We start from the raw sequence: 16201 nt of genomic DNA on the forward strand, positions 1-16201 counted from the left end.
ACCTATTCATTTATACTAATTTTGTTTGAGTTTAAGCTAATTTTGATGAAAAAATGAAATAAATATAAAATTGTAGTTTCGCATTTAATTAATAAAAATTCAAAATTCCGCCTATGATTACTTGTCAAAAGGGTTGAAGTTGACGTAAAAACTACTAGAAATTTGAAAAACGTCAAATCTTTTGACAAAGAAACCATAGGCGGACATTTGAATTTTTGTTAATTAAATGAGAAACTACAATATTATATTTATTTAATTTATTCACCAAAATAAAAATCCACCTACACCCAAAAAAATTAGTATGGCCGAATAGGTATTTTAAATACCTTTCAAACGAGGTATCACTTGCCATAAGGTCCCATTTAAAATTATCGGTCACAGTGGCTCTGTAACGTCATCTGTCACTATTACGTCACCTGTCATGACTAGTTAAGAAGCTTATGTCCGTTTATTTCCTCCCTCCAAATCTCACTTTTTTAGGTATAACCGTTCAAAAGATAAGAGGGGGGGTACGGACTTTTGACTAGCACTGTATATATTTCTCTACTAAGTCAGTGGACAGGATCGGTATATAGACATCAAAGGTTGAATGTCTGGTGGAGTAGTCATGGTTACGTCTTGCTGGAAAGACATATTAAGTGTTTACGAAGTAAGCAAACAGTTTCTAAAATATATAGGGAAGGAAGTGTTAAAATCCCGTGATCTTTGAAGTAGCTTCTGCAATGTGTTGTTCTTCTGAGACCAAACAGCTACATACCTTATTGCTCTTTTTTGTAATTTAAAAATAACATCGGATTGGGCAACTGTACCAGAACCCCAAAAAGGAAGACCATATCGAAGGTGAGACTCGAACAAAGAAAAATATGTTATTTTGGAAGATGCTAAATTGATTTCCTTCGAAAAAGATTTTACAGTTTAGTAAACTGAGGCTAGTTTCTTACGTAACAAATCGATATGAAGGGACCATTTAAGGTTGCTGTCTAAAAAATACCAAGAAATTTTACAGAACCAACGGCACTGATATGGCTGTTATTAAGAAGCAAGGGTTGAAGAGCTCCATTATGGAATAAGGCTACTGTTTTATCTACGTTAAAAGAAAGTAAATTAAAGTTTGACCAGGTTTTTATTGTAAGCAGATCAGAAGTTATCGTTGCATGAAGATTTGCAATATTTGAGTTGTTCCAAGTGATACTGGTATGTATCATCAACAAAAGGAAAAATTTTTACATCGATTTTTAAATTAGTTATGTCATTAATAAAGATAAGGAAAAGTATACAACCCAATACTGAACCTTGTGGTACCCCACTAGAGTCTGTATCATTTGCTCTAACCAGCTGTTTCCTATTATCCAAGTAAGATTGAAACCAATTCAAAGAAATACCTCGAATTCCGTATAAATTTGGTTTTTTATCAAAATGTCGTGATTTACACAATCAAAAGCTTTGGCATAGTCACAAAAAACAGTGGCAATGTAAAGATTATTGTTTAGTTCTTGGTAAACCTCATGTACTATAGAAAACATGGCATCAGTGGTACATTTATTATTTAAAAAGCCGAACTGATTTTGTGATAACATTTTGTTTTCAACGAGAAAGGACATACATCGGGCTTTTATGAGTCTCTCAATGTTTTTGGAGAGTACCGGTAGTAAGGAATAGGTCTATAATTGCAGACATTAAATTTTTCACCACCCTTATTCACCACCCTTATGAAGAGGAATATTATGGCTGTCTTTAGGCACTCTGGAAATTTACCTTTCTCAAAAGATTCAGTAATTAGTGAGATGAGGACTTCCAACACATTTTCTGGGAGATTTGAGAAAATTTTATGAATAGTCCATGAGTACATACTACAGGAAGATTTGCTTTTGATACTTGATTGCTTGGATCGGTTCAGATTTATCGACTGGTTTTATAAAGAATGAATTCGAGGCCTTTCTTGAATTAATGAGATAAGAAATGGGATCTTGTTGTGGCGAAAATAGTTGATGTTATATTTTTACTCACATTAACGAAGATTCATTTAGATTTTCAGAGTTTAGAAAGGAAAATGTTTGAGCTGTGTAAGTATTATTTCTAAAATCGCTTATTATGGACCAAGTTTTTTTTGCAACACTTTAGCTTTTTGCTTCCCAAACGAATTTGATAAAATGAAATGAAACGGATAATTAGGATACTATACTACGTTCATTCTCAAAAAAAGCTCCAGGTCACAGTAATCGGTGGGTGTGTCGTGTCGTTGCAGCTTGTCGCTAACTACGACGGAACGACATACCCGCTGATCAGTGTGATCTCGAGCTTATCTTGGAAATAAACATAGTATTCCAATAAAAATAATGCTGGTCAAACATCAGCAGGCCATGGACCACATGAGCTAACCACCACATTAACTCCTTAGCTAGGACGATGCAGTAACTGGAGAAAAATAACACGAGATAAAAAATTACTTTCATTTCCCTCAAATTATTGGAGGGAAACCAAGGTTAAGCCTTAGGCCGTGTTCTCACCAAAAGCAACCGGCGACCGCAACACAATTACAATGAGACCGCAACTTTAATTGAGTTGCTCTTGTGTACTTACTGAAATTAACTGTTTTGAAGTCTCTTGTGCTCGACGAGGGCCACAAAATTCAAAGTTCTTACTGTCTCGTCCGCGATGACTAAGCTATTCTTGGCAACTGTAGAGGGCGACTGCGACGCGGTATGCAATGCTGCCAGCAACAAATGAGCAACTGGTTGAGTTGCAGTTGAGTTTCTTTTTATTAGGTGGGAACACGTGTATTTAAACATTAGCGCGTTGCTGTTTCGTTGCGGTCGCAGTTGTAGTTGCTTTTAGTGAAAACAGCACCTTAGTGACAGTCTAGTTAATCACTCTACTGTCTATCAAGCAGACATTTACGTTACAGAGACGTGCCTGCATAAACTGATAAAGAATAACTGCAGGGACAGATCTATAAAAATTTATATCGGATCACCAGATGGCATTAAAGGCACTTGAATCAAATCAAATTGACTCCAAGTTAGTTTAGAACTGTCTGCAGAATCTAATTCGGATCGGCCAACAACAAAGTACATTTACTTTGGGTGCCTCGACATACTGGTATTAAAGGGAACAAAAAAGTGGACCTACTCGCCAGGGGAGGGGCAAAAGAAACATTCATAGACCCAAAACCTTCCGTTGATGGTTTCCAAAACGGATGAAACGTAACCAGTGCAGTGGTACGAACAAATGGGTCTTAAACATTTGAAGGCTTTTATCTATGAACCTTCGAAGAAGATATCTAAATATCCACTAGATATGGATAGAAATGATCCGTGAATGAATAAAATTGAACTGACAGAAAGTGCAAATTGCAAATTTAGGCTTTTAAGACGAGATGGCCAAATACTTTCTGTGAGTTGGATAGAATGAGGCCCAATATATTTTCAAATGAGGCTTCATAGGAGTTCCACCAAAGGCCATAATAGACTTTGTTAAAAAGGTTGGGCTGAAAGGACAATTTAACCTAAAGTTGAGCCACAATAGGGCAAAAAAAATCTCAATATTTTGTCGAGTGGCAGGGAGGTTAAGCACCCAGTCATATTAAACCTAACTTAAGATTATTTATTTGTATTTTCTTACTTCTCTTTACCTGAGAGAAAAGGGAAAACAGTATTAAAATAACCAAATGAAATATAATCGGTAGTTAATTAGAGAAAAAAAGGATGAGAACACAAGTACAGAATGGTAATTTTGTAACATTGTAAAATGTAACAAGTACCGAGAAAACTCCAATATATTTTATATTAATGCACATTTACACTTACCTGTTACACCAGATCCTTGTGCTACCCTGACCACTCTACCAACTTGTTTAGTAAACAATTTTGCGCCATCCCTGTTGTCCAACTCGTAATCATTCATACTGTCCATTATTGTCATTAATCTTTTTAATCGTGCCATTGATTCCTGTTCGCTTCCTTTTGACATAAAATCTTGGCTAAATCCTGGGATCATACCCTTGAAAATGTCAATTGAAGTATTAATAATAACTAACCATTAAATAATAGTGGATCGTAATATGTATAATAAATAAAAATAAAACTCAAAGAAAGTTGAAGAGCTCATTGGAACAAGACATCAAATGCCAATAATAAATAAGTTTTGAGTTGCTAACGTCAAAAAGTAAATTGATGTTGATTATTAGCATTTGATTTGCCTGTATCAGAATAAAGTCTAATTCATATAGACATATTGGTTGGAAAAGGAAACAATTCTATCCGATTCACAATATGCCTTCAAAAATGGTAGATCTTCACTAGAACCTCTTACAATACTAGTAAATGATAGGTCTGGATCCCGTGTACCAAAAAAAAGTTTAGTAATAGCAAGCTGAAAAGTTGTTAATAGCTTAACGGTGTCTAGTGGGACAAACTTTGATGTACGGGAATACTGGAACAGGGGAAATTTTTATTGTGGAACAGGTTACAAGTTTCGAACGTCAGACTACGAAAATGTCCCATGTATTTAGTCGGACAGAACTTCCAATTGATTTGTTACTCTTTCATTAAACTGTCATGCAAAAATCAGACTGCTATTTATCACCAACATAATTCCTGTCATTTGACATGTTCCGTGTGGGACTTATTAAAATACCCAACATATTTGTCGGACAAACATTTTTTCATATATTATAAAGATTGTTATTGAATAAACTTAAAAACAACCTGCTAGTTTTCACAATCATAAACTTATAAGGATGACATAGTTCCACAATTAAAATCACGTTCCATAATTAAAACTTCCCCTGTTCCAGTGTTCCCATACATCAAAGTTTGTCCGACTAGACACCGTTAAGCTTTTAACAAATTTTGAGCTTACTATTAATAAACTTTTTTTGGTACGCGGGATCCAAGCCTATGATGTCTACTTTACTCAAGTATGATGTCAAATTTCATTAGATCAGCTTACTCAAATCGATCAGTTTCTTTACAAATTAATCAACAAATTTCAGCCTCAATATTCTGCAATTAATCAATATTCGAAAAATCGATAATGACAGAACACCTAGTCGAACGCTTAGTCGAACTATAATGGGACGTCGGCCAGTATGAAGACCAAGGAAGAGGAGGATAGACAAAGTGAGAACCGATGCTAAAGAGGTATTGAGGGTGGATAACTGGAAGAGAGCAGCCAGGGACAGAGATACTGCGAGGCTGATGCTGGAGGAGGCCAGGGTCCAGGAATAGCCAGGGAATAACAAATTTATTTTTAATTAATACTTACCATAATTTGTGAAAAAGGTCCCATCTTCATTATATTTTGAAATTGTTCATACATATCTCTGAGCGTAAATTGACCATGTTTAATTTTTTCTAACAATTCTTCATTATCTTCTAACTTTAATTCGTTTACTTTGTCAATTAAACCTTCTATGTCACCCATCCCCAATAATTTACTAATGAAAGGTTTTGTTTTAAATGGATCTAAATCGTCTATGTGCTCTCCTGTACCGATAAATATAACTGGACTGTTAGTAGCTGCAACGCTGAAAAATAAAAAAAATATGATATAATAGTAATATTTAGTGAAAATCTCTGTAAGACCATACAAAAAGCGGTACTGTACACAACATCCAGATGCGTAAGACAATGTTTAGGAGATACTACAGTATACCAGGTCACTTGGGGCTCGATATCATCAAATACATAGTTACTCAAACACTCAATCGTTTTGATACTATAGATATCTGGAATGAGTGAATAATTTATATGATAAAAACTAGTTTATTCCAGTATTAGCATACTACCAGAATTAGCTAAATATTCCAGATAGAAAGAAACAAAACCATAGTACGTATCTAGATTGATATAGTATCATGTAAAATGATGTGTCAGCTGGCCCAAAACAGGGACCTGGATTGGTCATTGAGACTGAAGCAACCACGTTGAAATTCGCAATACCAGCGGGAAATAGTTCACTGGTGTGATGCTTCCGTCTCAAACACAGAAACCACTTCGGCGCGACATTTCTGTTGGGATAATCCTCTCTGAAAATTGTAAAAAAATATTGCTCGAAAATGTTCTCGGCTAAGATCCATTTTTTGACCGATTTGCTAATTTCAAAAATTCACTATATCTATAAGACTTGTTGTATCGCAATAAAACTTTGGTTTTATGTCAACAAAAGATTGAGGTTACATTTGTGTCGGAAGGTTTTACTAGTGGCGCCCTCTAAGCGGCTATATGCAAAAGTAAAAAGACAAATCTCATTGTGATTAACGAAAAAGTATTGGAAACATGTAAGCACTAAATGACGAAATTATATAAAAGAAGATTCTTGCAATAATCTATTAGAAAAATACTTACGCACTAAGTGCACCACCTCCTTTTGCATGACCATCCAATTTTGTGATAATTACGGATCCTACATCTACTTTTTCTTTAAAGGCTTTTGCTTGGGCTTCGCAGGCTTGACCAATTGTGGCGTCCATAACGAAAATAATATTGTCTGGTCTCACAGCATTAGAAACTGCCAACATTTCTTCAAACAAAGATTCTTCTTGCTTGTGTCTACCACTTGTATCTACTATTATAATTTCAAAACCTTCCTTTTTAAACATATCAACACCATCCTGGGCTATGACTACAGGATCAACTTCTGTGTAACTATAAATAATAAAAAATATTTAAAATACATGTAGACCACTCATTAGCGGTAAAAAACTGTAAAACTGTGGAATTTTGAGAATCAACACCGATTTTAATGAAAATTTGGGTTTAAGCTCTGTTGACATTCTTCTTCAAAATCTACCCTATGCCGAACTACGCTTTTGCCCTGGGGGGTGAAAACAACCCCATCCAGGGGATGAAAATTTTCTAATCAAGATAACTATGGAAATCGATAGAGTGACTAATACTGAGTAAGTTTTGTTCATAAAATTTTTTTGCAAAATTGACACTTTTCAAGTTATTTGCGATTGAAACTATGCATTTCTCATTGAAAAAACTTACGATTTATAACCGTTTCTCATGAATAACTTAAAAAAATTTAATTTTATAGGAAAAATCATTAAGAACAAAATTGTGGCTAATAAAAAAACAAAGAGATTCGCGTCGGAAAGACCTAGGTAAACCCAATAAAGACTGAGTTATTGCTCTTTAAAGGATGGTTATTTTCGAAGAACCTCGAAATGGAGAACCTTCAATCTCAAATTACTCGAATGTGGTGTAAATTTTTGCGAAAACTTAGGAGACATCTTTTAAAGTTCATTAAAAAATCTTTCAAATAAGCTCTGACAAAAGTTTTTTGCATACGAACTGACTGACTTATGACGAAAATAAAGTCACTCTCGGCTTTTTTCTTTTTAAAATGTAAAAATTAAACCCTCGTCGTTACAATCCTAATAGAAATAAATAGCTTCCGAGTTAAAATTTACTTTATTTAGGTATAATTGATACGATCTATGTGATTCGACCGGTTTGGAATGCTTAGTTTAGAAAAAATAGTTGATTAAATCGAAAATGACATTATTATAATTAAAAAAAGTGCATTTTTCTTAAATAAACCGAAAAGTATTCATGATACAAAAACAAAAAAAAATCAAAATTTTCAGTAAAAGAAATTCTACAATTAATATTTGAAACATTTGTTCATATTATAAATACTTTTAGATTTATTTAAGAAAAATTCACTTTTTTTAATTTTAAAAATGTCATTTTCGATATAAACAACTATTTTTTCTAAATTAAGCATTCCAAACCGGTTAATTTACATGGATCGTATCAATTATACCTAAATAAAGTTAATTTCAAGTGGAAAGCAATGCATTGCTATTAGGATTGTAACGACTAGGGTTTAATTTTTACATTTCAAAAAGAAAAAAGCAGAGAGCGACTTTATTTTCGTCATAAGTCGGTCAGTTCTTATACAAAAAACTTTTGTCAGAGCTTATTTGAAAAGTTTTTTAATGAGCTTTAAAAGATGTCTTTTTAGTTTTCCCAAAAAATTGCACCACATTCGAGTTATTTGAGATTAAAGTTCTCCATTTCGATGTTCTTCGAAAATAACCATCCTTTACGCGAATATCTTTGTTTTTTATTAGCTACAATTTTGTTCTTAATGATTTTTTCTATAAAATTAATTTTTTATGTTATTTATGAAAAACGGTTATAAAACGTGAGTTTTTTCAATGAAAAATGCATAGTTTCAATCGGAAATAACTTGGAAAGTGTGAATTTTGCAAAAAATGTATAGAACAAAATTTACTCAGAATTGGTCACTCTATCGATTTCCATAGTCATTTTGATTCAAGAATTTTCATCTCCTAGATGGGGTTGTTTTCACCCCCAGGGCAAAATCGCAGTTCGGCATAGGGTAGATTTTTACAAAGGTTATAATTACTACCTAAATCCAAATTTTCAAGGAAATCTACCTTAATTCTCAAAATTCCACGAGAAAATGGCTGTTGATTGGACTAATTATATTATTCATGTTAAAAAAAATACACACAAGACTGTGTTAATTGTTTGCTTCCCAGGATATACATAGTTCAGAATGTCTTTTGGTATTTAAAAAAAAATTAAGTTCCTTTAATATAATCTAATCAATAACAGAATTTACACGCATAGATGGTGACAAAAAGTTTTGCATTGACAACATTTATACAAATCTTGAAGCATTTACATCAAAAGTGTTCAACCCTCACACATCAGATTATTTGGCTCCGATAGTTAGATTTGATTAAAAATTAAAAAATCAGCTTGTTTCAATTCGGTTCAGAGGTGATGCACCATCCCCATACATATGTTTCTGTCTCTCCTGACGTCTTCAATGGGGCTACAACACCTCTTGAAGGCTTGAACACCTCTGAATCGAAACGAAACCAAACTGCCTATTTAAGCAGAATTTTAAAAATAATTATGAGTATCGGACGCTCGGTCGCGAAATCTAACGAGAAATGAGAAGTTCCAGATCTAAACAATAAATCTGAAACCAATCGTAGAACAACTTTCCGGTAACATCCTTAATCTCTGCCTTTTATATACAGGGTGTTTCATTGGGAAACGGAAATACTTTAATGGTGAATAGAGGTCACCGTGTCGGTTCTAGATATAGTAAATTTTTTGCCCTACCGACTTTTAAAACCGAGTTACAGGGTGTTTTATCAATTTTGCCCATTTCTTTCCTAAACCATAACTTTAGAACCACCATGTATATTTTTTTGATATTTGGTACACATATGTCTCATTCAAAACCTAAACGACCGACATACTAACCATAAGAAAAATCCAGGTCCGGATTAACAAAAAATTATAAAGTAATTGTGACCTTAAAACAACACCCTGTATATTGAAATATTTAAAATCTGTTTGCATATTTGAAAAGAGCACAAAAAAGTAAGTTTAATGGTTCACTTCAATTTTTCGGCCAGACAATTTTATGACTTTGATTTTAAAATTATATTGAATTTTTTAAGAACTTTGACATTAAAAAGCAGATATTATTAACTTTTAGTTATAAATTATTAAAGTTAATGAATAAATACTTATTTTAAAAATAGTCAATACTTATTTACCACATTGGAACGACCCAATTACTAATGACAAGAAAAATCCAGGTCCGGATTAAGAAAAAAATATAAAGTAATTGTGACCTTGAAACAACACCCTGTATATTGAAATTTTGAAAATTTGTTTGTGTATTTTAAAATAGCATAAAAAACTGCGTTAAAAGGTGCATGTCAAATTTTTGCGCAGATAATTTAATTACGGCAATTTTGAAATCATATTGATTAATTCTGCCAAGGTCACAGGAAGCTACCAGAAAAATGATGAACAATCCCAATATACTTAAAAAATCGATTCGAAATATTTTAAAACGAGCAAGGAAATTCATCGAACAAAATGGCGGACATTTTGAGCAACTGTTATAGTTCAAATATTTTTAGTTTATGTTAAATTGTTGAAGTGTAACGAATTTTTGTTTTATTAGATATAGCAGTTTTTTTAAGTCTTTACTAATCATTAAAATATCCCAATTCTCCCAATCCTAATTTTTAATGATGTGCATATAGCTTCAAATCCAGAGAATATATGAAGCCAGCGTAGTAAATAAGTATTAAGTATTTTTTAAAATCAGTATTGATTCATTAACATTAAATTATTATTAAAAGTTAACAATACCTGGTTTTTAATCTCAGAGTTATTTAAAATTTCAATATAATTTCAAATTGATGTATTTAAATCAACGGCGAAAAAATTAAAATAAGCCTTTAATCACAGTTTTCATGCGCTTTTAAAATGCGCAGACAAATTTTTAAAATTTCAATATACAGGGTGTTGGTTCAAGGTCACAATTACTTTGTATTTTTTTCTTAATCCGGACCTGGATTTTTCTTGTCATTAGTAATTGGGTCGTTCCAATGTGGTAAATAAGTATTGATTATTTTTAAAATGAGTATTTATTCGTTACCTTTAATAATTTATAACTAAAAGTTAATAATATCTGCTTTTTTATGTCAAAGTTCTTAAAAAATTCAATATAATTTCAAAATTAAAGTCATAAAATTGTCTGGCCGAAAAATTTAAGGAAACCATTAAACTTAATTTTTTGTGCTCTTTTCAAATATGCAAACAGATTTTCAAAATTTCAATATACAGGGTGTTGTTTTAAGGTCACAATTACTTTATAATTTTTTGTTAATCCGGACCTGGATTTTTCTTATGGTTAGTATGTCGGTCGTTTGTGTTTTGAATGAGACATATATGTACCAAATATCAAAAAATATACAGGGTGGTTCTAAAGTTATGCCTTAGGAAAGAAATGGGCAAAATCGATAAAACACCCTGTAACTCGGTTATAAAAGTCGGTAGGGCAAAAAATGTACTATATCTAGAACCGGCTCGGTGACCTCTATTCACTATTAAAGTATTTCCGTTTCCCAATGAAACACCCTGTATAAGGCAAGAACACGACAAATAAACAAGATGAAAGGGACATCCGTGTACTCAAAATATTTCTTTTTTACTCATATGAGTAAAAAGAAAATTATTTTTTACTCATATTCCGACTCAAATTATCTAATTTGGACCAAAACTGTTGAAGAGTTACTCTTAAAAACAGGTGAAAATCTGGAGAGAGCTGAGAGAGAGTGAAAAGGAAGAAAATTTTAACGAAAGCCAAATCATACAACAAACTTTGACAACACAACAGAAGAATGCAGAGTGATTAGTGATTAACGCAATAAACGAAGCAGAGAGCTCTAAGTAAGAGCAGCAGACATTCCATCCTGAATGAAAGGTCTTGATGATGATTAAAAACCTTAGTCAAATCGATGTTTTTTGACTTAAGACCTTTCTACTTATCAGGACCTCGATTTTTGACCCATCGCTTCGTTATCGAACGTATTCGCTTCGTATACTAAACAGATACGAAGCGAATACGTTCGATAACGAAGCGAAGGGTCAAAATCGAGGTCCAGTACGGATATTTAATTTTACTTCAAATAACAACCTTTATATTTGAACTATGCATATTAAAAAGCTGACAGTCATTTGACACCTATAAGCAACATCTGTAGTTGTCATTTTTATGATATCAGAACGTTTTAAATATGAGTGCCTTTAAAAGGTCATCTATGTACAAAAAATTAATAATCAACTTACCTTCCATAAAAGGGTATCCTAGCTTTTGTACAGTTCTGTTTTACCTGATCATAGGCACCAGCTCTGAATGTATCTGCACATACCAAACATGATTTCCAGTTCTTTTTCTGATAATGATAAGCTAGTTTGGTACAAGTGGTTGTTTTACCAGAACCTTGTAAACCAACAAACATAATAACATTTGGTTTGCCTTTAACAGGTTGATATGGCTTTACTCCTGGGTCTACCAACTAAAATGTATTCATGAATATTAAACCGTGAAATGATTTAATTTGTAAACTAACAAATAAAGAGTACAGGGGAAAATTATCTAAGTCACATTATACCCGAATTTAAATTATACATTATTTCTTATAGTTTTGTGTCTGCTCTTTTACCCTGTGAACTTTCTTTCTTTCTTCCCTTACTTTTACCCTATCAGGGTGTCGTATTTGGGCTAGATATTTTAATTTCCATTCACCCATCTCTTCTATTTTCTGCCATTATTTTCAATTTCTCAAGTGAATTTTGTTTAGATCTTCCCGCCTCTACTACTTGCTGTATTCATTTTTTCTTGGTCTGCCTCTTTTTCTTTTTGCGATGTTCTTTGCTTCATGGACTTTTCTGGTAATTCTACTGGGTTGCATCCTCATCAAATGCCCATACCGGTTCATTTGTCTCTTTGCTATTTTATTCATTATTGGTTCTTGGTTGGCCATTCCTCTAATAGTCTTGTTGCTTAATCTGTCCCATGTTGTCTTTCCAACTATCCTTCTTGCTTCTTGCATTTATCCTGCTCTTATGTTTTTCCAGAATTATTCAGTTTTCACTTGCCTAGGGCACAATCGGTATCATTATTGTGTTATATATATTTAAGGAAAGTCAAAGGAGAGTACAGGAAGAAAAAATAGAAAAAACCATTGAACAAAATAAAAATATGAAGTGCTTAAAACCACAACTTGGAAGCATACAGATTAATAGTATAAAGATCAAAGAAGGCATAGAGACCAATAAGAAGAAATTATACAAATAACACAAGAATATTATAAAAACCTCTACAATACAAAACAGAAACCAACACAAGAAATCCTTAAGCAATTACAAATAAAAATAAAAAATGTCAATTACGACTTACAACCAGAAATCAGTAAGAATCAGATAAAAAGAGGAAGGAGATGAAGAATAATAAATCGCCCGGAAAAGACGGGATAACTGTAGAAATGCTAAAAAATGGTGGGAAAACAACTAGAGAAGTTTTGTACACACTTATGAATAAAATATTAATGACAAAACAAATGCTTAACACTTGGAACGAAGCAGTAACGTTGTTACTATTTAAGAAAGGAGATAAAAAGGATCTAAAGAATTACAGACCCATAACTTTACTAAATGTGATGTACAAACTATTAACCAAGATATTAACAAACAGATTAACAACTAAATTAGATGGATACCAGGCAAGAGAACAAGCCGGATTTAGAAAGAGCTTCAGTACAAGTGACCACCTTTTAACGATGAAGATATTAATCGAAAAAGCTAACGAATATCATATCCCGCTATACATGGCATTTATTGACTTCAAAAAAGCATTTGATAGTGTGGAACACTAAGCAATAAAGAATTCCCTACAAAACAGCAGAATAGACTACAGATATACCGACTTAATTACAAATATATATAATAAGGCAACAACAACTATTAAGCTAATGAAACAAACGGAGCCTATTAAAATAAACCGAGGAGTAAGACAAGGAGATACCATCTCGCCCAAGCTATTCAACCAAGCGCTAGAAGATGTGTTCAGACAACTGCACTGGGTTGGTTTGGGTATAAACATAAACGGGAAATATCTGAATCACTTACGATATGCTGATGATATTGTATTAATAGCAGAAAGAAGTGAAGAATTACAAAGAATGATGGAAGAACTAGATAGAGAATCGACAAAGATAGGACTGAAGATGAATTACAGTAAAACAAAAACCATGACCAATCAACAAGAAGAACTAGTAATTACAGTGGCACAAACAAGAATAGAACAAGTAAAAGAGTATATATATCTAGGACAAATCACTAGATTAAATAAAGAAAATCAGACCGAAGAAATAAAGAGAAGAATAAGATTGGCCTGGGCATCATTCGGAAAACTGTCTTATATTCTAAAGAATAGAAAATACCCGCAATACCTAAAAACAAAAGTCTTCAATCAATGTATACTCCCTGTTTTAATATATGGCTCTCAGACATGGACGGTTACAAAAGAGAATATGGAAAAAATAGCAAAGACAGAAAGAGCCATGGAAAGACAAATGCTGAACATTAAATTATCAGACAGGAAAAGAAACGAATAGATCCGTAACAAAACAAAAGTGAAAGACGTCTCTACCCAAGTAGCAAAGCTTAAATGGAAGTTCGCCGGACACACCCTACGGCAGAAGGATGAAAGATGGACTAAGATGATTATACATTGGAGACCATGGAACCACAAACGAAAAAGGGGAAGGCCACAGATGCGATGGTCAGATGACCTGAAGAAACACACTGGGTCAAAATGGATGCAAATTGCCCAAGATAGAGAGGCATGGAAGAAGGAAGAGGAGGCCTATATCCAAGGTGGATGTTTAGGGCTGATTAGATAGATAGATAGATATATATTTTTACCCTTGTTTCTCTTATAAGTTCTCTTTTTCCCAGTATTCGCGGTGTGCAAGTACTTGGAAAGGGAAACGAGAAACGACCGTGCGCGAGTCGCGGAGAAATATTGCAACTATCTTAAATAATTCATATTGTCAATTGAAATTGTCAATTTGACGTATATTTCATACCTTCTGTCATTGACTCAGAAAAATTATATATTGCTCCACAATATTGATATGATATGCAATTATTATATAAAGGTAAATTTAATTAATTGTATTTTGCTTGCAATACTGCATTTTAATAACGGATTTTATTTACTACATACAATTGTTTACGTTTGCTAAACATAACCTGCATCTTATTTTTTTCTTCTTATTATTTTTTTGGACTATGGTCTTGACAATTATCCAGCAACCAGGACTAATATAATTGGCCAATATAATTAAAAGTGCGAATAAAAGTACAGAGCGTAGAAATAGAGGTCGCTTTGCCGAACTTGCACGGTCCCAATTGGGGCTAACACATAGTATAACGTTTTATTTCTTTGCTATATTTGTGATTTCCCAGTCTATTTTCCCTTGCTAGTAATTATACTTATACTTCGCAGGTACTCGTAGGTTTTAAATATTTCCATTTCTGAGTTTTTACGTTTTATCTTTATTATTCTCTTCCTAAACTTCTTCGCCATTGATTATTATTATCTTAGTTTTTCCTCGTTTATTTCCATTTTTAGTTCTTCTATTTGCTCTGCCCATATATCTACTCGTTTCAGCATTTTAATCTCAGAATCTGCTATTAGTATTATGTTGCCTGCATAAATTAAGGACTCTATTGTTACTGGTTGTAATCTATGGTATCCTATTATTGTCGGTAGTTGGTTGATTCTTACTCTAGTATTTCTTATCCGTTAGTTATGAACTTAAACTTAACAACTGATCCAAGTCACAAAAAACCTCGAATAAAATATTGAATATCTGAATAAAAATTTCGTTCCATGAAAAACTGATCTAAGTCCACAATAATTCTCAAGCAGGTTCTGATGTTTGTTGTATTTGTAAAATGTATTTCGTAGTTAGTGGTTGTTGGTACACATGCTCTCCTAATATGAGTAATGTTAGTGTTAGTAGTTGGTTGCATTAACAATGCAGTTAAGAAAATAAGAAACCACACTTATGAAATTGGTGAATCATGTACTCTTAAACAGTTCAAGCGTTTTGACATAATTACTGATATACAGAAATGTGATTTACAAAGCAAGGCTTTTTGACAAGAAAGAACTGCAGTTTAACACTAGAAAGTCGGGCTTAGCTTACCTACCTAGAAAGCCAGAAGGGATCATTTTGGCCCCACGTTCTTTAATCAATTAAAACTCAGTTTAAAGAAATTAAATCTACTCTAGACCATAGAATCTGATTATATTTTTTACTTTCATTGTTTAACACATTCGCTGCCTATCAAAAACATTCGGAACACCATACAGTTTGTAGTTTTTGATATTTGCCACACATTGCCTTGTTACAGCCGCAGCAATGATTGGAAGTATGATTTCCTTTACAAAATATTCTCAACTGATATTTTTGTCGTTTTTGGATAGTAACAGGGATAGTTGTTGGTAGACCTGGTGTTGCTAGGCGTAGTTTAAGATTTCGGGAGAGGTATGGCGCCCATAATTCTTCACACAGCCGAAGAATAAACTTACAAAGACTGAGTCTACTTCCAGTTATTTCTTTATAAATAATCTATGCATTTATTGCTTCCAAGTCAAGAGTATTATAAAATACGTACATAGGCCATTGTCTTGAAGTTACTTTTGTAGTACAAAGACGCGTCATTTGGTCCTCTACACCCACAATTGTATCTTTGTGTTCACTTGTGTTCACCAACAATTTTATCTTTATTACGTAGATGATCAGTACCAGTATAAGGGTAACCATTTA

The 16201-nt window shown here is 33.0% G+C and overlaps 1 protein-coding gene across 1 annotated transcript in view; it reads right to left on the reverse strand.

Annotated features, from left to right (window-relative positions):
• The window catches only part of LOC114339298 (signal recognition particle 54 kDa protein), a 30713-nt gene that overhangs the window by 11153 nt on the left and 3359 nt on the right, over nucleotides 1-16201 (reverse strand). Inside the window, exons 3-6 of the mRNA XM_050646498.1 lie at nucleotides 11646-11875; nucleotides 6348-6647; nucleotides 5266-5527; nucleotides 3807-3999 (exon numbers count right to left, since the gene is read on the reverse strand). Coding sequence (XP_050502455.1) covers nucleotides 3807-3999; nucleotides 5266-5527; nucleotides 6348-6647; nucleotides 11646-11875 — 985 coding nt within the window. The remainder of the gene's footprint in view (nucleotides 1-3806; nucleotides 4000-5265; nucleotides 5528-6347; nucleotides 6648-11645; nucleotides 11876-16201) is intronic.

The sequence above is a fragment of the Diabrotica virgifera genome, chromosome 3 (assembly GCF_917563875.1).
Source record: "Diabrotica virgifera virgifera chromosome 3, PGI_DIABVI_V3a".
Lineage (NCBI taxonomy): Eukaryota > Metazoa > Arthropoda > Insecta > Coleoptera > Chrysomelidae > Diabrotica > Diabrotica virgifera.